At 44.4% G+C, this 23,264-nt stretch overlaps 2 protein-coding genes across 3 annotated transcripts; both read left to right on the top strand.

The window, feature by feature from the left end:
* Positions 1-12,775: 12,775 nt before the first annotated feature.
* Positions 12,776-15,287, top strand: LOC136521366 (uncharacterized). Of its 2 annotated transcripts, none has more exons than XM_066515100.1 (4): positions 12,776-13,056; positions 13,779-13,925; positions 14,021-14,189; positions 14,832-15,287. In XM_066515100.1, the coding sequence occupies exons 2-4, from the start codon at positions 13,860-13,862 to the stop codon at positions 15,026-15,028; spliced, it is 432 nt and encodes a 143-aa protein (XP_066371197.1). In that variant the 5' UTR covers positions 12,776-13,056; positions 13,779-13,859; the 3' UTR covers positions 15,029-15,287. The 2 variants fall into 2 exon arrangements, with proteins under 2 accessions (XP_066371197.1, XP_066371196.1); XM_066515099.1 differs by having other exon boundaries at positions 12,777-13,056; positions 13,789-13,925.
* A 1,014-nt stretch (positions 15,288-16,301) lies between these two features.
* Positions 16,302-21,445, top strand: LOC136522146 (uncharacterized). The gene is made up of 10 exons (XM_066515933.1): positions 16,302-16,733; positions 16,991-17,053; positions 18,038-18,116; positions 18,270-18,401; positions 18,981-19,059; positions 19,211-19,256; positions 19,629-19,735; positions 19,818-19,887; positions 20,215-20,297; positions 21,121-21,445. The coding sequence occupies exons 1-10, from the start codon at positions 16,521-16,523 to the stop codon at positions 21,149-21,151; spliced, it is 903 nt and encodes a 300-aa protein (XP_066372030.1). The 5' UTR covers positions 16,302-16,520; the 3' UTR covers positions 21,152-21,445.
* Positions 21,446-23,264: the final 1,819 nt, after the last annotated feature.

Genomic DNA, 23,264 nt, shown 5'->3' with positions numbered 1-23,264 from the left:
CAACAAGAGGACTAATATCTCTAAAAGCATTGAGTACATGAATTGACCAAGGTAGAAAGTTTGAACCATTATTTTGGAGAAGCACCGGCTCCAACTCGATAGGCGTCGACATCCTTTTCTCACGGCGGTGAAGCTTTAGGTGAGAACCTCGCTCTGATACCAATTGAAAGGATCTAGGATGTCGCCTAGAGGGGGGTGAATAGGCGTTTCTGAAAAATCAACACCTTTAAAAGCGGAAACGATTAGTAATAAGAGTTTCCAAAATGGAAACTCCAAATCAAAGTAATACCACCCCTCACAAGTTAGCCACAAAATATATAAAATATACTAGATAAACCTAGGGAGCCAAACAGCTGCAACCAAAGAGTTGAATCAAAATGCACTCGTCAGTTAATGTCGGAAGTCCCGACGTTTGTGTCGGAAGTTCCGACGTGTCAGAAGTCCCGACGTTTGAGTCAGAACTTCCGACGCAAACAATCAGCACTTGCGACCCCTACGGGAAAAGAACTACAAGTGCTAAAATGAACTTTGTGATGCCGATAACTTACAAACCCACTTCCTAGTGGTAAGGTAAGGTGTTGGGTTACTCTCTTGACGTTGATAAGCCACCACTCCGTAGATCGAGTCCCAAACCCTAAGAAATAGCTAGAGAGAGGGAGACAACCACATACAAGTAATTTCGAGCAAATCACAACAACAACAAGCACGCGGGAGATAAGGATTTATCCCGAGGTTCGGTAGCCCCACAAAGGAGCTCCTACGTCCTCGTTGTTGAGGTGACCACTTAGGTCGGAGTCTCTTCCACCTCCTTGCCTCACTCAAGGATACCACAAAGGTCACTTGAGTTTCTTCACTAGAAAACAAGGGTAATACAAACTTCCCAAGGCTCTTCCACAAGATGGAAGCTCTTGGGCGACGCCTAGCCGGCTAGGGGAAAATCCCCAAGAGTAACAAATGCAAATCAAACCGGCTTGACGAAGAAATCAAGTGCTCAAGCTTGCTCCAAGTGTTTTTCTCACTCAATCCACTCTCCAATCACTCAAACCCTTTGGGAATCGAAGTTGGAAGTAAGGGAGTGAAGAGAGGGGAGCCTAGAATGCTTGGGGGCTGTTTGGCCGAGTGTTTGTCGCAATGAAATGAGTGGGCAACGGTTAGAAGTGAGGAGAGGGGTATTTATACCCCAAGTGAAAATCGAACCGTTCAGATCTACGTCGGAAGTTCCGACGCAGATCCCGGGACTTCCGACGTATGAAGAAAACACTGTTCACAACAGGTCAGAAGTCTGTGTGTGCAAGTCAGTGTCGGAACTTCTGACAAACGTCGGGACTTCCGACGGTCATCACTTCCGACGTACGTCGGGACTTCCGACGGGCACAGTTAATCAAACAGCCAACACCGCTGAGGCCGGGACTCCCGGCTTGGGTCAGGTCAGTGTCGGAACTCCCGGCGAACGTCGGGACTTCCGACGGTCGGAACTCCCGGCGAACGTCGGGACTTCCGACGTGCACAGACAGCAAGCAGTCAGAAGAACCATCGATGCTGGGACTGCTGGCTTGGGTCGGGACTTCTGACTGTCGGGACTTCCGACACACGTCGGGACTTCCGACTGTCGGGAGTTCCGACACACGTTGGGACTTCCGACGTCCACAGTCACCGCACAGGCTGTGACTGAGAGTCAGCACTTCCGGCAAGAGTCATGACTTCCGACTGTCGGGAGTTTTGGCTTACGTCGGGACTTCCGACACCGACAGTCACAGAAAATTATTCTATGTGCTCGTGAAGTGCTAGAGTGTCTCATTATTGATTTAGTTATTATGCTTGAGCACTCTATCTTCCTCAGACCACCTAAACTTGCATCCCTCTTAATAGTACGGCATTCCTATTAACTCAAATTTAAAAGTATAAGGAAATTAAACCTTTTGAGTTGATCTCTTTGAACCGAAGCCGTGTTTTCCAATCTTCATCAAGTGAGGGTGCCAATCATATTGATATTGATCTTTTCACTTGAGCATAGCCATCTTGAGCACGTGACTTGATTCCATTCATCAAATATGAATAACTCCAAATGCATCAAGTCACTTTCAACGCTTTGTTCAATATAGGTTTGATGCTCCACATCAATATGACCGTCGCAGCTTGATTAGTACCTCAACTAAATGCAAGTACTTCCTTCTTCACCCTAGCTAGGTTCTTCGGCCGCCAAGCCGTCGCTTGCCCTTCACCCTTGCTTAGTACCTCGAAGCCTTTCCTTGCTATCTTCACCATCTCAAGCCATCAAGTCACATCTTGTGTTGAATCATCCATTCATTTGTATTGTTGCCTTTTTTATTTCAATTTAGCAAGCTTCAAATATGAGACCATTCCATATGCAATCCCTCATGTCTCATTAATTAATTCTTACTAGCTTGCTTTCACATAGATCATTGAAATCCCACAATAAATAAGCCTTTGCATGAATTCCATTTGCATTGTTGTCTTGTGCTTGAACTAGATTGTTTATACAACAATACATTATTTTGGCTTTATACAATTTCATCAAGTATCTGTGAGATAATCAATTTCCTGTCTAACACTTAGCAAACATGTTAGACCTTTAATCGTGTTGTCATTCAATCATCCAAAACTCACTAAAGGGCTAGATGCACTTTCACCCCCTATTAGAGACGATAGTAAGAGGAACTCCATGTAGGGTCACAATCTGGTCAAAATACAACTTGGCATACTTCGTGGCTAAATACCTTGTATCCACCGGGAGGAAATGAGCAGACTTAGTAAGACGATCCACAATGACCCAAATAGAGTCATACCCCTTTGTCGTGCGGGACAAACCCACAACAAAGTCCATGGAGATATCCTTCCATTTCCAAACAACAATAGGCAAGGGCTGCAAAAATCTCGGTGTACGCATATGGTCTGCCTTAACTCTTCCACAAGTGTCGCATTCCGCGATGTACTTGGTGATATCCTGCTTCATATTTGACCACCAATACAAGTGGCGCAAATCATGGTACATCTTGTTACTTCCTGGATGGATGGACAACTTGGAGTTATGAGCTTCATCCAAATTTTTTCTTCTAAACTCCTCACTTGATGGAACAACGAATCTGTTCTTGAACCTCACTACACCTTGATTGTCAATACTAAAATGAGGACCATGTCCTTCGGTAATTAACTCCTTGATATGTGGGATTTTCAAAACATCTTGCCTTTGCTCTATAATAATTTGCTCAAGTAAATCCGAGTCTAGAGCAATATGAGCTAGCACCTCAGCATGGTTGAGAGACAAAGGTGCTTCTTCGACTTGATATGACTTCTGGCTCAAAGCATCAGCTACCACATTAGCTTTTGTAGGATGGTAATGAACCTCCAAATTATAATCCTTGATTAGCTCCAACCATCTCCGTTGCCTTATGTTCAGCTCGGACTGAGTGAAAATATATTTGAGGCTCTTGTGATCCGTATAAATATGCACTTTATTTCCCAACAAATAATGCCTCCAAATTTTTAGAGCGTGCACCATAGCAGCCAGCTCTAAATCATGGGTGGGATAATTCACCTCATGCTTTTTCAACTGGCGTGAAGCATAAGCTATCACATGACCATCCTACATAAGCACGCATCCCAGTCCAATCCTTGAGGCATCACAATACACATCAAATGGCATGTCAATATCTGGTTAGGCAAGAATAGGAGTAGAGGTAAGAAATTTCTTCAGAGCTTGAAAAGCTTCTTCACAAGCTGAACTCCATACAAACTTGACATCTTTCTAGAGCAACTTGGTCATTGGTTGGGCTATCTTGGAGAAGTCAGGAATGAAGTGCCGATAATAACCAGCAAGACCAAGGAACTAACGGATCTGATGCACTAACTTCAGAGACTTCCAATTTAACACATCTTGCACCTTGCTTGGGTCTATAGAGATACCTTCAGGTGTCAAAACATGTCCCAAAAACTACACTCAATCTAACCAGAACTCACACTTACTGAATTTGGCATACAACTTGTGTTCTCTTAATCGAGTCAGTACTATCCGAAGATGCTGTGCATGCTCTTATTTGTTCTTGGAGTATATCAAAATGTCATCAATGAACACCACTACAAACTTATCCAACTCCGGCATGAAGACTAAATTCATGAGATATATGAAGAATGCAGGAGCATTGGTGAGACCAAAAGACATGACTAGGTATTCATATAGCCCATACCTAATAGAGAAAGTTGTCTTTGGTATATCTTGTGGTCGGATCTTAATTTGGTGATACCCAGAACGAAGATCAATCTTTGAAAATACCTTGACACTAGCCAACTGATCGAACAAAGTATCAATACGAGGTAAATGATACTTATTCTTAATGGTTACCACATTGAGAGGGCGGTAATCCACACACATACGCAGAGTACCATCCTTCTTCACAAAAATAGCTGGACAACCCCATGGTGAAGAACTAGGACGGATAAAGCCCTTCTCCAATAATTTCTCTAACTGCTTCTTCATTTCTACTAGTTCTTTAGGAGCCATGCGGTAGGGACGCCATAAAATAGGAGTAGTGCTAGGTTCTAACTCAATGGAAAACTCCACATCTCTATCCGATGGCAACCCAGGTAGATCTTTAGGAAAGACATCCGGGAACTCACAGATCATATGAATAGAGGCAAGATCAGGAGAAGCTTCAACATGAGTAGCAACTAGTAAGGTTGGATCTGAGGGCATAAGAAGAGACATCATATCCTTGGAAGAAGGAAGTCATAACTCAGCAACTCTCTGCTTAAGGTCCAAGACTATCCAATAAACTCACAACCAGTTCATGCCTAGAATTGCATCAATGCCTTGCCCAGGCAACACCATGAACTAGAGACGGTAAGTGTGAGTGGCTAGCACTAACCTGACTATGTCCGTCCAAGTATTAACGCACAACTGCACACCCGGAGTACTAATTCTATAGGCAATAGGAATATCCATAAGAGATATATTGTGCCTCTGTGCAAACCCCATGCTCATGAATGGATATGATGCACCAGAATCAAACACATATGCTGGGTGAGAATCAATGGTAAACATACTAGCCATCACAGGCTCATTCTGCAAAATCTCCTCAGCCTCAGTGAAATTGACTTGTCCAGAGCGGCTTACGGACACCTTCTTCTTGATAATGGTACTCTTGACTAGATGGGAGTTGGCTGAAGGCTGGGAAGACTGCGTAAGCTGATTCTATGGACACTCTCGAGCATAGTGGCCTTCCTTGCCACACTTGAAACAAGCACCTGGCTTGTTCCCCTACCCCTGACGAGGCGAAACCTGCTGTCCCTGAGGCTATTGTTGCACCAGTTGAGTAAGCGCACGTTACTAAGTGGGAGGTGCTTGGTAAGTCTGCTAAGGCTGATGGAATGGTTGCCCACCCGAAGACTGATAGGGCACCCACCTAACAACATGTACCTTCTGAGCCTAGGGGTGACTAGAAGACCCAATAATCACCCGCTTGCGCTTCCACTCAGCCTGAGAGTCACACTGAAGTCCTTCTATGGCAATAGTAGCATTCATCATAGCACCAAAAGTCTGGTAGTTCCCTGTGTACAACTCCTCCTATAGACTACAAGAGAGGCCACGATAGAAACAGTCCCTCTTCTTCTCATCAGTATCGACGTGGGTCCTAGCATACTATGTAAGATGGTTGAACTTGTTCACATAATCCATCATAGTCATGCTCCCTTGCTTCAGGTTTAGGAACTCAGTCAACTTCCTGTTCAGCACACCAGCAGGAATGTAGTACTCTCTGAAAGCAGCGGTAAACTCCTACCAAGTCACACAGTGGTCCACAAGGCTGCATGGCATTGAACGTGTCCCACCATGCACTGGCAGAACCCAACATCAGCTATGCTGTAAAGCGCACCTTCTGTTCTTCCATCATGGTGAGCAGCTGAAACTTCTACTCTAGAATATGAAGCCAATGCTCCACATCTAGAGGCTCAGCCATTGGCGTGAATGTGGGTGGGTGTGTCTTTAGGAAATCCTGGTAAGAACAGGGCCCCTCGAGACCACGGGCACCACCCTCGTTCTCACCATTGCCTCCGTGGCCCCCACGGGTGAAGCCACCAATAGCCTGGGCTAGCATTTCCAAGGCACAGGTTGACTCGCACCGAGCAGCTAGCATCTCCACCATCATCTCCGCATGGGTCATCGAAGGTGGTGGTGGTGGTGGAGGAGGAGGAGCCAGAAGTGGGGCCTCGTGGCTCTCCCCATTGCTGTTCTCGTTGCCCCGACCACTTTCGCCTTGGCCTTCGCTAAGGCCACGGCCCGTCCTAGCACCGGTACTCCCTCGACCAGACCTCAAGCTCATCTATAAATATATAAGAACCAACCATTAAGATCAACCCTCTAGATTAGGAATAAGAGACTTAGAGAAATGATAAGGCTTTTAGACAAAGCATTCGTTTTAGGTTATCCTATCAATTCACTAATCCAAATTATACATGTGGGGGAGTTTAGTTTAAGCAAGATTCTCTTTTCATGATGCATGCATCGGCCTACCCGTTCACTCAAGCTAGAATATAGCGGCATTCGCAAAAATTTTCGGCACATTGCACACTCACTTTCTGCTTGCTAAATGATTCTTGCGCAGCGTAAGTTAGTGTATCTATAGAAAATTGATTAGATAAAACCAGTACCGCTATCCTAGATAGACCATATTGCTAGGGCTTATACTTATTTACATAATTTTATTGCATCCTACTTTTCGCAAAACTTTTATTGTTCAAATTTTAGATTTTGAAGAGGGTTATGAAACTCATAACTCAAAATTGGCTCTAGTACCACCTGTGGCAGAACCGCTCGAAATAACACGCTTCCAGAGGTGCCCGTCTTCCACCAGACACTAAGCACCCTGAAAGCTGGCTACATCAGATGGTTCCATCGAGCACACCCTAAGGGAGAACTCAAATAATCCACGTTTTCCCTCCAGGATCCAATAATGAGAACGCGTTTATAATACTTACAACAAGAGTTCTTAGAAATACATTATTACAATACCAAGTTCAGAGTGTGGAATTTAAATAGTGGAATTACAATAAACACCTAATGATAAGATACAAGGATCTGTCTATACCCACCAGAAGAATCCTCCACACAACAGCTACTCCTCAAGCTGCACATAATGTACTCGTAAGACTTACCCGACTAGTGGGAATACTTTCCTGACTCCAAAGGATATGATTGGCTTTATGGTTTGCTGGGTTTCCTTTTTGCAAAAAGCAATACTAGTAGTGAATCCTTATATATGTGTTTTATTAGCAGTCATGATTAGTTCATTAGCTAACCATTCTATGTAAGCACCTATTCTACTTTCAAGCAAGAGTTGAGCAATCAGATCCATTTCACCATCTTTCATCTTTCAGTTCTTACTCACGGTGGGTATTCAGTTAACCGAAACCGATCGGTTCGGTTCCTTGGTTATTTATGAAATTCGGTTAGCACAAAACTTAGAACCGATCGGTTAGCTAGAGAACTCGAAACCGAACTAACCAAATCATCTTTTAAAGCAACAAAACAGAAGGGGAAAATGGGGAAAAACATGGCGCTCAGATCTGACCCTCCTTAGCCCTCACTGGGGTACAACTGCTAGATGCTGGAGAGGACCACCGCTGCCGCACGCGTCGTAAGCCATCGCTGCCGCCGCTCACACCCGCAGGGAAGGCCGCCACCGGCTACCGCTGCTCACACCCATAGGTACGACTGCTACCGCCACTCGTGCCAGCTGGTGGTCTGTTGCCGTCGAGCGCTGGTGGTCTGTCATTGCAAGGAAGGCCGCCAATGTCGAGGGCGCTTGCTGGAGGGCCATCGCCGCCATCGAGGGCCCCTGCTGAAAGGCCATCACCGCCGCGCTACTACGTCCTTAGGACGCGGCCTCTGCCGACTAGGAAGGAGCTACGGGCGACAGCTGGGAGGAGGCGTGGGGTTGGATGGCTGGTTGGGATGTGTTGTGGGCTGTTAATATATCAGGGTTGCAAGTAATGGGCTAGTTGGGCTGCATGTTCTTTTGGGCTTCTTTGGAAAGTTTGGTTTTTCGGTTAACCGAGGATCAAAACCAAATTAACCTATTGAAATTTGGTTAGTTGAAAGCAAGAACCGAATTAGGGACCGAATATTTCTGTTTCGGTTCTTTTGGTTTCGGTTCCAGTTATTTCAGTTTGGTTCTCGGTTCTCGGTTAATTTTGCCCAGGCTTAGTTCTTACTATGGTACTAGATCGTAGACACGGCGTACCATATTACACGATGGTTTGTGAATCAATGTAGCCCAGTTGAGTACCTCAAAACACATGCCCCACTTGTACCCTAGGCACAAGCAGAACCAACCCACCACTCTCCTATCAAGGGGTCTAGGTCCCCATCCAAACTTGGACTCCAAGCCCCCACACCCGAGTCTCGGACTCAGTGTGGTGCTTAGACCTCCACCATCCCCGCCTCCAATCAATCGATCTGAAAAGAGCCAGAACCCACAACAAGAGAGCAACGAGCCTTCCCTGCTCCCATAAATAAGTATGTGCTCAGGATAATAAGTCTGTGACCTGACTAGAATCTAATGCAATGGCTGGTCCTTAACCAACACGGATAGGGAAAACAGTGTAACCAAGCTATGCCCCGTTGACCGCGGGACACAACCTCTTACACCCACCAATACCCATACCATATCCCTGCCCGGTCTCTAATTTCTTTCACTATTTTATCATGAGAGTGATAATAATAATCACCTATTGTGAGTAACGGCAGGTTACCCATGCTACCGATAGCCTAAGTATAGCAGCTACTCGACCTATGCTAGTATGACTCATAGGTAGGTTGTCTATGCTGTAGTTTTAATATAAATCCTATAACGTAAATGCACATCACACACACACACACACACACACACACACACACATATATATATATATATATATATATAGTGATCATTTAAAATAAAGGTTATGCACCGGGGTTTGCCTTGGGCAGGTACGGTGTCAGCTCAGTCAGTTAGTGGTGGCTCCAGAACCTCCTCCTGTACGAGGATCTTCTCCCTTATACTCCTCGATCACCTCCTCAAACTCGTGATCTCCGATGGTCATGACCTCAGCCAACTCGTTCTCTACATGCATGCGATGATGATGCAACACTTAGCATTTCGGCAACAGCAATTCTTAAAATAAGAATACATCTACTAAGCCGCTAAGCTAGCTCTAATGGTCAAGATACTAACTACTTATCATTTTCATCAAATAAAGTGTTGGGTTCAACTAAGAAACACCTAGCTTTACAAATGAAGGATATATCTCTATTTGTACTAATGATTTAATGTATATTTAAAACAAAGAGCATTTAACTACCCTTATGTTAAGTCTATTCTAAAGCTACAAAAATTACAGTGAGCACATAATAATATCATGAAGCTACTGTAAAATTTTCAAAGCTAAAGCTATCACCATTTTGCCACAAAAATTCATACAATAGTTAACCTAATAATATTAAGCACTCTCAAATGATTTAATAGCTCCCGGTATCAATAAGTATATATATGAACTAAATACACTAACAGATAGAGCATAGTTTTAGGAACTTAACAAAATTGGTTTCATAATTTTTGGATGCCTACATGATTTTATATTAATTACCAAAGTTCAGCTCAGAAATACAAATGAAAAGCTATTTCTATTCTCCTCGAAAAAGCTAAACTGATTTCGGCCCACTCGGCTCACGCAACACAACACGTGTGCATGAGCGCGCGGTGGCCCACATGCATGGCGCATCCCATGTGCAGAGGCGGCCCATGGCGAGGAAGCCCACGCGTGTTGGCACTCTTGCAAAAACACCCTAGACTATAAGCAAAATAACCCGTAGTTCATGTTACTATTTCTATAGACAGTGACTTTGCAACGAATCCCTCGGATCTTTCTCCTCTTTACAACGGCAATGCCCTCGACCTTCCCCGCGCGCGTCGGCGTGATGAGCGGTGGCACTGGCGCTTATGCCGGCGACACGGGACCCACACTGACCTATCTATGAGGCCGACGCTCACCTAGGGTTTGACGCGAGATGATGAGCGGTGGTTGCATGAGCCGAGACACCGTAGAAGGACCTCTCTACGACGGGGGGCACCCTATGGCAATGGTGATGGCATTTAGGTGAGCCGTAACAACAACAAGGCGGTAGGGGTAACGGGTGAGCAACGACAACTCACCAGTGACCCTACGGAGATGACCCGAGCGAGGCTAGCCACGTACGCATGGTGAGGTGAACGACGGACCATAAAGGCACGGTCGTGTCAGCAGCAAGGAGGCAGAACTAGAGCTATAACTAGCATGCGCATGACAAAGAAAGAGCCAAGGCAAGCTAGTGGTGCAGAGGAATTGTCGTGGGTGAAGAGGTGGAGACTGGCCATGACGTGGGCGACGACGGGCCTTAACAACATGACAATGGCAAAGCTCCAAAATTGGAGCTCGACGTGACGCGAGTCAAGGCGGGGTGGGGTCGGCTAGAGAAGAGACGTGAGGGCAGAGACAACAGCACGAGAAATTGATGAGAGGTGCTCGCTCTCTGGCTCACCGTGACGTGACCCAACGACAGCGGAAAACAGAGGGAGAGAGAGACGGGCGCGGCAGTGGGTTCGGCTTATCCACGCCTTGGCGGGACGCAGTCGATCGGACTTAAGGCGGTGTCTGCGCACCCGCTACACAACATTGCGACCAAACCATGTGCGCGCGCACAGAGGTAGGTGGAGGCGCGGCCGCAGCGCCATTAAGGCGGGACGATGGCATGGGGCAGCCCACATGCGAACTAGGACAAGGCAAGCGACAGCAGCACAGCGTCACAGTGGCGTCGGTAGCGGTAGCATCGTGACACGAGGCGGGTCTGTAGTGCGGACGTGACGATGAGTTGATGGCGCGGGTAGCGGCTCCGTCGCGGTGCGTGCGGGCAGTCGGCAGCAGCAGCAACGACTCCGCACGGCGGGACCAGCGGCAGCCGAGACCTGGCCAGGCCAAGGCGGCCATGGACAGCCATGCGTGACAGCGCGCGCATGCACACGCGCGACCAACGCGGCGACGCTGAGCGCCCGAGCACGGTGATCGCGGCCACGCGGCCAACCATCCCGAAACCGTGATACGCACGAATTTTAAAGCGCTCAACATGACCAAATGGTCGCTCCTAAACCTAAACCGTCTTCACCATGCTCAAGATGGCACATGAGACTACCGAATCGAGCTATAACACTACACCACTCCTTAACCTAATCTCTCACAATAAATTGCTAAACATAGCAGTGTCTAACTGTTGGCAGACTTGAAATTTTCTAAGTTTTTTAGCTGAATTTGATTTCAAGTTCCGTTTCTAGACTATTAGAAATACCAGCTAGTAACATTATTTTTTGACCGTAAGTATTCCACTGTCATCTACAAAGTTTGTACTTCCAACTTTATTAAGATGACCTATATTTGTTCTATAACATTTTTGCTTAATAAAAAATGGTTTTGAACCCTAAGAAATATAACATGACTATCGAATTAACTTTCGTTTCGCATTCTAGTTGATCGTTTCGAGTTACCGAAATTGATCTACACACTTTATTACATGCATTAACACGTAAACATGATGCTCGTGACATGTTTTAGTAACGATTTATGGTGTAACACCGAGGGTGTTACAGAGAAGAGGAGTGAGTTGAAAGGGACTCCATAGCCTTTATGGCTAACCTCAACAACGTGGATGTAGACAAGCCTTTATGGTGAGTTGAACCACGAGATAAATCCTTGTGTTCACTGTGATTGCTGTTGTTGTTGCTATTACTTGTGATTTGGATTGATTTTTAGGGTTTGCATCCGATCTACGAATTCCTCATCTTCTAGGTGCAACCGACTGTTTGGATAGGTCAAAATATTTCCAGGAAGGCTGGTATTACATTCGATCTATTTTTCATTCGTTAAATTCCACAGTAGATCGATTTCATACTCTGATCTTCGGAGGTTCCACGCTCAGTCCCTGAACCTCCGCGCCCCGAAACCTCCACGTTCATACCCGGAGGTTCCGCGTTCTGACTGTTTTTATAAGTTGATTAAATTTCAGAAAAAGGCCTATCCACCTCCTCTCTAGGCCACTTGCTAGATCCTTTCAGGTGGGCGCGCACCCACGGTAGTGACGTCGATTGCTTGGACGCCCAGCGACATGGGCAAGGGCATCAACGGCGGCCAGCGGGGGCCATGGCAACGCCACAGGTGCGCGCGGGTGGCAAAAGCTCGTCCTCATCGGCGTGGAAGACGGAGGCGAGGTCTGGCGGCTGTTGCGGTCGAAGCACGCTCGTGAGGAGGAGCCGAGGCGGTGGCAGCGAGTGGCCGAGGTCGGACACGGCTGCAGCGTCGTGTGCTGGGCGAGCTCAACCGAGACAACGGCTTCTGCTTGGTTGTCGGTGTGCGTTGAATGTGTGGGTTGAGCTTGAGCATGTGAGGGCGTGAAGGTGGCCCTGATGGAGAAGAAGATATTTTATAGGGGTATTATTGTTATTTTGTTCATGTCTCTACTCCATTCATAAAAGTGTAAATATTTGTTGGGCGGAGGGAGCACGTGAGCGTCTGTTGATCTGAATGGGACACGCACGTCAGCACGCCGTACGCCCCTCACTCGAGTTGGGCCGTGGGCCGCGCTCGTTCGTGCTTCGTATTGGCTGGTCGGGGAGGGTGGTCGGCAGCGGGCTCCTGTCCGACTGGTCGGCAGGGAAGATTTCCGCAAGGGCCAGGACCCAAGCAAATTCGTCGGCTCCTGACCCTGCGGCGTGCCGGCATCCAGTCTGCTGTCTGCCTCTTTCTCCAAGTTCGCCCCGCCCCGTCTCTCGGTTGTCTCCCGTGCCCGCTCGCCGAGTCGCCGCCTCGGTGCTTCCACTCTCCCAGCGCCCTCACCTCCGGCATACTCCCTCTCCCTCTCTCTCGCTTGTCTCGTGCCCCTCGCGTGCGCTCTGTCTCTCTGTGGCGTCGGCCCAGACCTACGCCAGGTGCCTACATCGCCCATCTTCGGGACCTTCGCCGGCGACGAGCACCCACCAGGTACACCATCTGTCTTCCTTTCCTGCCGTGCGAAACGGAGCACCCAAACCCAAGCTATCTGTACTCGGATCTGGTCTGATCCAGTTACAAGTGTGTTTTGGGTCCGCTCCTGCGTGTCGGATGGATGTTTCTGCTGAATCCGCCCCTGTGTTGGTCTCTTTGAAAACGAAATATGAACCTAGATCCAGACCTCTCCGTCGTACCTCACAGCTTGCATAGAGCCTAAGCATGTGAGATAATCCGAGATCCTTATAGCTGAGAATGTAGTCTTCGTTATTAGATGAATCAGGTGTCACAGGAGAAGATATAATATATGCTTATGCTTTTATCTTTTATTAGGATAATAAAATGTGTTCACAAATTCAGTGACACATATTGTGATCTTATCAGACAGATCGAGGCTCTTTATAAACAAAAGAAATCATATTGGTTTGTAAGTGCATTAATTTACTGTTTCATGACCAATTTGAATCGTTGGACATGAACTGGAGGATCAGTTATGCATTTGCTGCATATTAGCAAAAGATATTATGCAATTTGAACAATGGGCACTGATACTGAATTAACATTTTGAGCTTGGTGTTCATATTGTATGAAAGTCCAAATCAGAGAGATCTTAATCCGATCGAGAAAGTATCCATTCAGAAAAGTTGAACTGTTTAAATGCCTATGAGAAGTGTTCTTTACTGGATTAATTATCTGTTACTGTTACACTTATCAAGAATTTTACAGGGCTCTGGATGTTTCTCTGGAGCTGATACAGGAAATTTACTTTTATCTCTACTCCGCCTTCTTTGTTGACTATGGCACTAGCAGCTATCTATAACCTTTTCGTCATTAACAAATCTGGCGGCCTTATATACTACAAGGTATGTTCCGGGGATCCCCTTTCTCTACTTTATTGAGTTATTCTAGACCTCGAGCTGTCAACCACGTCATCTGAAGAACCTGCACATATCTCCAGGACTATGGTTCAGCAGGGAGGATGGATACCAATGACACTCTAAGATTAGCAAGTCTCTGGCATTCGATGCATGCTATCTCCCAGCAACTCTCCCCTACCCCAGGCTGTACTGGCATTGATCTCTTACAAGCTCATAACTTTGATCTCCATTGCTTTCAATCCCTCACAGGTATGTCAGCTTAACAGTTCATAGATCTGGTCTGCATCCTACAGTTCTGAGCTAATGCATACTTGGTGTGTGTGGGTACACTTACTGAATCAATTTAAGTTTTACAAGCTCTGATTAAAGTATACAGTAAGTCATAAACTTGAACAATTCTACTTTCCCCCCTTCTACATGTCAAGAGGATGATCTCATTGATATTGCATATAGCACCAAATCATATATGGTTGTGTGCTGACCATTACATGTGTGGGAAATACTTGCATTATCTACTATTACTTTGCCACTGAAGTCAGAATTATGGCGGCGCTAAGTAGAAGTGTTTTTAACTAAGGAATGGCAAGATTTTGTAGCATGTGAGATTTTTTCGGGGAAGTGAGGGCTTGAATGTTATGGTAGAAAATGGAGATTTTGAAACTTGTTACAGTCCATTTGCAAAACAATTGTTGTTAGAGCCATGGATAATTTCATTTGAACCATTGTGCAGCTGAAATATATCTTTGGGGTAGATTGATTTATCTCTAGAGTTAACTTATGCTGTTATCTTTTGGTTGTTTGAGATTGTGATCTGTAATAATTGAATAGTAACTCACCCAAATTGGCCTGTTTCGCTTATAGTATATGCTCTGATTGCTTCACTTGCTTCAGGGACAAAATTTTTCGTTGTATGCGAAACTGGAGCTCCAAATATGGAAATGCTGCTGAAAGTGATTTATGAGCTGTACACGGACTTTGTTTTGAAGAATCCGTTCTATGAGATGGAGATGCCGATTCGGTGTGAGCTGTTTGATCACAATCTGGCTCAGGTGATCCAGAAGGACCGTGTTGCACTTCTGGGTCGGTGAAACTTGAAAACTTATGGCCTCAAACCCTATCATGTATCTTGTACTTTTCCCTTTTTCTACATTATTACCCTGGACTTGCTCTGCTGGAACTCTAAGTTCTACCGCTGCATAACCGATAACTTGAATAGTGTGTTGCTCGCTTGTAATTCTTTTGATGTAAATGTCACGTGCATAAAATGCTGCCGCAAATAGCAACTCCATGGAAGAAGCTTTTGTTCTAGCATGTTTTGCCTGCTAGGAGCTTGAGCATGCCCGTGCAGTGATCTGGTGTTCCTTGTTGGGGATCAATGTGTCCTCGGTTATAATCTTCTTTTGATGTAAATGGGATGTAGAGCTTTGCGTGCATAAAATGCTGCCGCAAATAGCAACTCCATGGAGGAAGCTTTTGTTCTAGCATGTTTTGCCTGCGAGGAGCTTGAGCATGCCCGCGTGATCAGTGATCTGGTTTTCCTCGTTGGGGATCAATGTTCAGGTGACCAATGGTCTATGGCCCTGTTTGCTTCGCTGAAAAAAAAAACCCGAAACACTGTTTTGGCTGATTTGTTGGGAGAGAGAAAACACTGTTCTGTTTGAAAAAATAAATTGAAATGCACGGATTATAACACAAGCGAACGGTGCCTATGTCAGTGCCATGCCACCGGCCTTCATCTTGTCGTGGCATCTGGTTTCTGAAAGATGGATGCCACCAGCCTTCAATTGGTCTCTGCCTTCTGGTTTCTGAAAGATGGAACAGGCTGTGCTGTGCTTCTGCAGTACTGTTTGTGATGATCCATCTCAAGCTACCAGCAAATTCAATGCAGGACTGCAAGTGAAATCGGTGTTTATCGCGTTTAAATGCTTCTGACCTAGTAGCACTAAAACTTTGTTTATCCTATATAGTCAAGGGTCTGTTTAGAATGTAGGAATTTTATGGCGTATTTGGAACCCCTGAAAATAATTCCTGTTTCTATGTTTTTCATATGAAATTAAACTGATTCATGTGAAATTCCTATATTCTAAACGTGTCCTATATAAATTTCTATATTCTAAACATGTTCTATATAGGAATCATGTAGGGATTTTACACAAATCAGTACAATTTCACACAAAAAGACAGACACAACAATTTTTTTTCACGTTTCAAACAGACCCTTTCACATGAATCAGTTCAATTTCTAGGAAAAAAAAACAAAGGAACAAATCGTTTTTTCCGTGTTTCAAACATTCCCTTAATAAACAGAAAGAAATTTTAGGTTGGAGACGCAGCTGCAATTTGGCTCGGCTCCAAGAATTTCGCCTCCCAAAACCCAGTGCGCGAGTTGCCAAATCGACACACGCACCGGGCCTGCACCCAATTTTTTTTCCGCTGAAGGCAGCAGTCCCGGTGCTGAAGGCAGCAGTCCCGGTCGGCGGCAGTGAACCGAGCAGAGGAAGAGGAAGCACGCCCGCCGCCCCCGCCCCCGCCCCCGCCCGTGCCGAGCCGAGCTTGCCTCCTCCGCCGCGGCGCGTCGAGATGAGCCTCTCCCACCGCCTCCCCCAGGCCGCGGCGGCGGTGGACCCCTACTACGTGTATGCGCCGCACCCGGACCCGCAGCGGCAGGGCGTGCTCACGCTCTTCGTCGCGGGGCTCCCCGACGACGTGAAGCCCCGCGAGATCCACAACCTCTTCTCCCATCGCCCCGCTTTCGACCACTGCCTCCTCGAGTACACCGGCCGCGGCAACCAGGTCTGTCTCCCTCCGCCTATCGCCCTTGCCCTTGGCTCCTGCCCCGTGCTACTCCGCTAGGCTAAACCCAACAGGAGGCCACCACTGTCTGTCTCTTCTGTGAGCCCGTCTAAGACTAAAGTGTAGTTTAGAGCGCAACCCGGATTGATATAGCGAGGAGCGAACATAGACTGCTGCAAATACTGCCTCTGTATGGATGTGTACATCGATGCAATGATGTTGTTATGTTCACTGAATTTCTGATTCTTATGCCGCAGGCGGTTGCTTTTGTGACGTTCTTCACCCCTGAGGCGGCCCTGTCGGCAATGACTTCCTTAAATGTAAGCCAAATGATTGCTGTATACCTGTACTGTAGTGTATATGGCTCCATAACTGTCAACCATGAAGTTGGTTGTCTTCAAACTTGTTACTAGTGCTGTAAAGACAGGGGGCAATAATAATCTAATTCCTTCTGCATTTTCTTTCTGCTCGACAGCATGCCACGGGGTGATGTGGATAAATATCTGAATTCTCTTGTGAATCATGCCAAACCATCTTACCTAATTATGTGTTCATTGTTCTGCATTATGTGAACCTGACACATGATCCAACTGAGTAGAAATTTGAGTATTGAAGTCTACTAAACTGAAGCATCAGCATTTAGCATTTTAGCAATACTGAGGCATCAATGGCGCTTTGTGGACTCTAGTTCATGTCACTGACTCATTAGAATTAGATAGTTTTACCATTCATCCTGCCAGATGCAAATAATGGAACATTGCACAGATCGCAGCTACATGGTCAGAGGAACTTGGAAGCTACTGTGTTATCATATTCGCCACTTAAGCTTACTAATGAATTATTCTGTCTTAGTATTGTGTGGCTCTAGCACCTTCAATTCAATTGCTGTGTTGCTCATTATTTAAATCTACATCTTGTGTAACAACATCTGTAGTCAGTTAGCTTGTACAATGTGCTTGACTTAATGTCCATAGGTATGTCCAAAATCATGTCCAGATATTTCTTGGCCATTTACCAGTAGTGTAGCGAGTTGATACAAATTCTATGTGAAACATTGCTCTGGCTACACATAGCGAAAAACCAACTTGGAGTTTCAGAAATGCTAGCTGAAAGAATATCTGTGCTTGTGAAACCTCACCAACATGTAAACTTTTATTTTATTTATAGCATGTAAAGTGCAAGTTTAATGAAAGCACTAGTAGATAGAAATTAGCCTACAAATTCATAACTCTTATTACTTTGTAGCTATATTTATTCAGGGTTGAGTGCTATTGTAACTGATCTAATATTTTGATCCATTTCAGGGAACAATTTTTGATCCAGAGACTGGTGACCGTTTGCACATCGAGCTAGCTAAATCAACTTCACGCAGACCTCGTGGAGGTGTTTTATATGCCATTAAAATTTTTCATAATATTATTAGAGTTTCCTGCCTGCCTTGATCGTCATTTAATGTTAACATGCCACCACATAAAGATATTTAATGTTATCAAGCGACTATGTCGACTCTAATCATTGATGGTAATTTTTCATTAGGTGGCGAAGTCTACCGAGTTATTGACAAACGGGCTAACAAAACAGAAGGAAATGCTGATAATGAGAATGTTGGTGATGAAGGTGATGAGGAAGTATGGGGGGAAGACGAGGATGGAGGCAATGATGATAATGGTCAGCATTATTACTTGATATCTTTATGAATCACTTTTGGTTTTGTTAAATGAGGTTACATGAAATGGCGCTTATGTGGTGCAAGCCCTTAATCCAGTGGCAACATTCTAATCTTGTTACTAGGGCATGGACAAATCTTAATAACGCACATGTACAACTATCCAATCGCAATGGTGCGATTAAAAACTCTGTAACTTTGTTATTTACGGTAATGAAATTCAGGTGTGCCTCTCTTTGGAAAATATATAATGCTAGCCCATTGATATATAATCCAGGCTGGAACTATCTGGAATTTCTAATTCAAACCTGATTTGTATTTACCTTTTCCTTTGTCATATTGAAATTTCAGGTTGTTGATGACTTTGATGGAACCTCGTCCATCGTTTTTATTATGAAAATTTTCATGTTGATTACACATTGTAACTAGGACTGAATTAAGATTGACATAGCACCAAATTAGGGGGCGGCAACTTTCTCACTCTTTTAATAAAACAAATGCAGTCTAGGATTTCCGAAGGCACTATAATTAATCATAGCATAAACCTGACCTGCACATTTTTGTTGACACCAATCGTGTAGGTGATGGAGAATCAGATGAGCCATCGGGCACAGAAAATGAAAATTCCAGTGATAAGAATGAATTGTCTGCGGATCAGAGGTTGACACGCACTTCATATTACACATAGTTGGAGACGATCTCTTTCTTTGTATTTATCTTAATAAAACACCAAAGCTGCTTCTCTTGTGTTATCAACTTTTCATGGGCCTTTTAGTGGTTTATCACTAATAATGTTTCCTTTAATGGGCAGTGATCAACCAGGGCACAAGAAGCAGAATGGGCAATCTCTCTCAAATGTGAGTTTATTGTTATGGTTTCACTTCACATAGTTATACCTACATCATAGTTGTAATAACTAATAACTGCACACAGTGCTGTAAGCCTATGAAACACTGTAAGTAGCTGTCAATTTTTCATTAGATTGTTACTTGAACAACATGCGTTTGTGCCTGTAGGGGCTACTAATTTTAATAGCACCTAGAGAACCCTTGCCAAACCATTCTTGAAATGTGGATATATTTGCATTTCTTGTCTGAAGAATCATCTAGTATCTTGACTTATCCACCAATCAAACTAGTGGATGGATTTTTTTACAAGTTCTTTTGTTTCTTATTTAAAGCTTGCTTGACATGTATAAAGCTTGATATAATATGGCCTGTTTGGTGTAGGATGGACGAGATAAATCTTCGAATGATATACCACCTTGCTCTACTCTCTTTATTGCAAATTTGGGACACACATGCACAGAGGACGAACTAAATGAAGTTTTATCCAAGTATGATGTGTGAATTCTTCTAATTTGCTTGTGAAGTGGACCCATAGTAATGAAACTGATCATTGTTGTTCTATATTGTCAGGGAACCTGGGTTTCATGTCCTTAAAATGCGTCGCCATGGTGGAATGCCTGTAGCTTTTGCTGATTTTACGGTATACCTACCTATACCTTTATTAATTTAGCTAGTGACTTGATCTACTGCTGTTCTGTGGTCTAAAAAATAAAAATGAAGGATGTATCCACATTTTTTCCTTGCATGTTACTCCCAGTTAGTGAAGTTTCTGAAGATCACTTATTAAGTTTAAATTAAGCCAATGTGAAATGCTGGTTCTATTAGCATGAATAAACAAGCACCATATTTTTAAAAGGCTATAAGGGATGCGTTTTTTTTTTCTTAGAGTGACACCTCATTATTTCACCATATTTTTTTTACCTTTTATTTTTACCGAGAGCCTGAGGCAGGCGGTTGCAATATGCAGGATATTGAATCGTCTACAGCTGCTATGAACAGCCTCCAAGGCACTGTATTGGCTTCTTCTGATAGCGATGGATTGCACATTGAGTATCCTCAAAATTACTTGCTTTTGTTGCAATATTTCTGTTTGTTTGCTGTATATGTGTCAGTAGCATAAGGTATCTTTTTTTTTCTCTATCGAAAGGATGTCAGATGCTCTACCGTAAGTTTTTTATCGGAAAAGCCAGGAGTACCAAAGGCATCTCATAGTACAAGTTAATTTATCTCTTTTGGGTTCGGAATCTCATAGTAATCCCTCCGTCAAGAAAAGAATGCAATTATAGCACAATATCATGTTAAAGTATCTTGAGTTTGGCTAACTATATATAAAAAATATCAATATTTATAATATCAAAATGAGTATCATTAGGTTTTTCATTAGATATATTCTCATTCTAATGTGGTGTCATAGACGTTAATGTTTTTATCTAAATATTTAGTCAAACTTTAGACACGTTAACCAAGAATGCACATATAATTGCATTCTTTTGTGGACGGAGGTAGTGCAAGTTAATTATCTCATTTGGGTTTCGGATTACATTGGTTTTGGTATTGGTTTGCCATTTACGTGGTGTTCACTTTTTGAGTTTTCAAGATCGTTTTGCATTTGCCATGAAATGGTAACCAAATGTTTGGTCCTCGCTTCAAAGGAGAAACACAATTGTTTGATTCTGGGTATGTTAGGCTAAAAATATCATGTCCGGTAGCTATGCAACAGAGGCGGCTAGAATTGCTGCTGCCATTCTCCATTGATGTGTCATAGTCGAAAATTCTCCTGGCTTATCACAGTGCACTGTACAGTACAATTTATTTCATTGGCTTGACATGAGGCGTCGTTATATGTCCTTGTTTCCTTTAACTCTAGCAACAGGTACGCAAGGTCAAAGATGAGGAAAAGCTAAGCTGCTGGACCGTAAGGATTGGCATGTCATCTCCTGTCTTCCTGAAGGTATCAGTAGGCATACCTGCACAAGTGCACATGTAACTGCATGTAGCTTGCTAGTTGCTCATCCAGGCGTGAGAATCGAGAACGGTGCTAATTGTCCTGTATACCATTGTAAAATGTTTACCTGTATCGGGATGTCCGTGTTTGGAAACTGCTATCATCATATCATCAGGCATGATGTCTACGGCACCTTAAAATAGAATTTCACGTGAATCCAAGATGGGATCAGAATCCAGATCTCTGCCAATGATGAAGGGAAGTCAAAATGTTGCACTGTCTCGTCAGAAGACAGTTGGTGATCAACTCCGGTTCCGTCCCGACTACGAGTATGTTTGCGTTTTCTGATCGCCTGGTATTGTCGAAAGGTTCAGAACCGTACACGGTACACGGATGTGGGCATGTGGCCGAAGGGTCCTTTTTCTGGACTTCACAGGTCAAGTACAAGTTAATGTCTCTCATTTGGGTTTAGGATTACATTGGGTTTGGTGTTGGTTTGCCATTTCCGTGGTGTTCACCTTTTGAGTTTTGAAGATCGTTTTGCATTTGCCATGAAATGGTAACCATATGTTTGGTCCTCGCTTCGAAGAGACACAATTGTTTGATTTTGGGTACGTTAGGCTCAATATATCATGTCCGGTAGCTATGCAACTTAAAATAAGCTGCAGCCAGCAGCTGCTTACTGTAGGTAGTAATTTGTGAGAGGAGTCAAAGAAATAGCAGCCGGCTGCGGCTTATCATGTCCGGTAGCTATGCAACTGAGGTGGCTAGAAGCCTAGAATAGCTGCCGCCAGTGATTTGTCACTATTGAAAATTACTCCTGGCTTATCACAGATCCACAGTGCACTGTACAATTTATTTCATCGACTTGACATGAGGCGTCGTTATATGTCCTTGTTTCCTTTAACTCTAGCAAACAGGTACGCAAGGTCCAAGATGAGGAAAAGCTAAGCTGTTGGATCGCAAGGATTGGCATGTGATCTCTCCCTGAAGATATCAGTAGGCAATCCCTGCGCATGTAACTGCCCGTAGCTGCTTGCTAGTTGCTTTATTCATCCAACGCTTGAGAATCGAGAATGGTGCTAATTATCCTGTATACCATTGTAAAATATTTACCTGTAGCGAGACGTCCCTGTCTGGAAACTGTTATGATCAGGCACGATCTCTACGGCACCTTTAAATCGAATTCCACATGGATCCAAAGTGGGATCAGAGTTCAGATCTCTGCCTTTGATCAAGAGAAGTCAAAAGCTCAAACGGTCTTGGCAGAAAGACAGTTTTTTTTTACAACAAACGATATTATATTAGCAGCAAGAAGCTGACAGTAAGGTTACATGTTGCATGTTTACAGAGTTCAGTGCTTCCACTAGTGGGCACTGGTGACTGTGATGCAAATAAGAGCATACAGGCTGATATCTAGTGCCAGATGCAGAGAAAGCCTGTCTAGCTAGGCCATCAGCAGTTGTGTTGAGGTTCCTGTTGATTTTGAGAATCTTTGCCCGTCGATGAACCGAGCAATCGGTAACACAACAACAAAGCCTTTAAGTCCCAAACAAGTTGGAGTAGGCTAGAGTTGAAACCCAACAGAAGCAATTAAGGTCTAGGCACGTGAATAGCTGTCTTCCAAGCACTCCTATCTAAGGCTAAGTCTTTGGGTATATTCCATCCTTTCAAGTCTCCTTTTATTGCCTCTACCCAAGTCAACTTCGGTCTTCCTCTGTCTCTCTTCACGTTACTATCCTGACTTAGGATTCCACTACGCACCGGTGCATCTGGAGGTCTCCGTTGCACATGTCCAAACCATCTCAACCGGTGTTGGACAAGCTTTTCTTCAATTGGCGCTACCCCTAATCTCTCACGTATATCATCGTTCCGAACTCGATCCCTTCTTGTATGACCGCAAATCCAACGCAACATACGCATTTCCGCGACACTTAGCTGTTGAATATGTCGTCTTTTCGTAGGCCAACATTCTGCACCATACAACATAGCAGGTCTAATCGCCGTCCTATAAAACTTGCCTTTTAGCTTCTGTGGTACCCTTTTGTCACATAGGACACCAGACGCTTGCC

This window comes from Miscanthus floridulus, chromosome 18, assembly GCF_019320115.1.
Source record: "Miscanthus floridulus cultivar M001 chromosome 18, ASM1932011v1, whole genome shotgun sequence".
Taxonomy (NCBI): domain Eukaryota; kingdom Viridiplantae; phylum Streptophyta; class Magnoliopsida; order Poales; family Poaceae; genus Miscanthus; species Miscanthus floridulus.
This window is presented reverse-complemented; position numbering and strand designations above follow the sequence as displayed.

Excerpts from the sequence above, each read along its gene's own strand:
- LOC136521366 (XM_066515100.1), top strand. The coding sequence starts at position 13,860 with ATGGCACTAGCAGCTATCTATAACCTTTTCGTCATTAACAAATCTGGC. Across the intron at positions 13,926-14,020 it reads GCGGCCTTATATACTACAAG|GACTATGGTTCAGCAGGGAG; the intron begins GTATGTTCCGGG and ends ACATATCTCCAG. Across the intron at positions 14,190-14,831 it reads TTGCTTTCAATCCCTCACAG|GGACAAAATTTTTCGTTGTA; the intron begins GTATGTCAGCTT and ends CACTTGCTTCAG.
- LOC136522146 (XM_066515933.1), top strand. The coding sequence starts at position 16,521 with ATGAGCCTCTCCCACCGCCTCCCCCAGGCCGCGGCGGCGGTGGACCCC. Across the intron at positions 17,054-18,037 it reads CGGCAATGACTTCCTTAAAT|GGAACAATTTTTGATCCAGA; the intron begins GTAAGCCAAATG and ends GATCCATTTCAG. Across the intron at positions 18,402-18,980 it reads TGGAGGCAATGATGATAATG|GTGATGGAGAATCAGATGAG; the intron begins GTCAGCATTATT and ends CCAATCGTGTAG.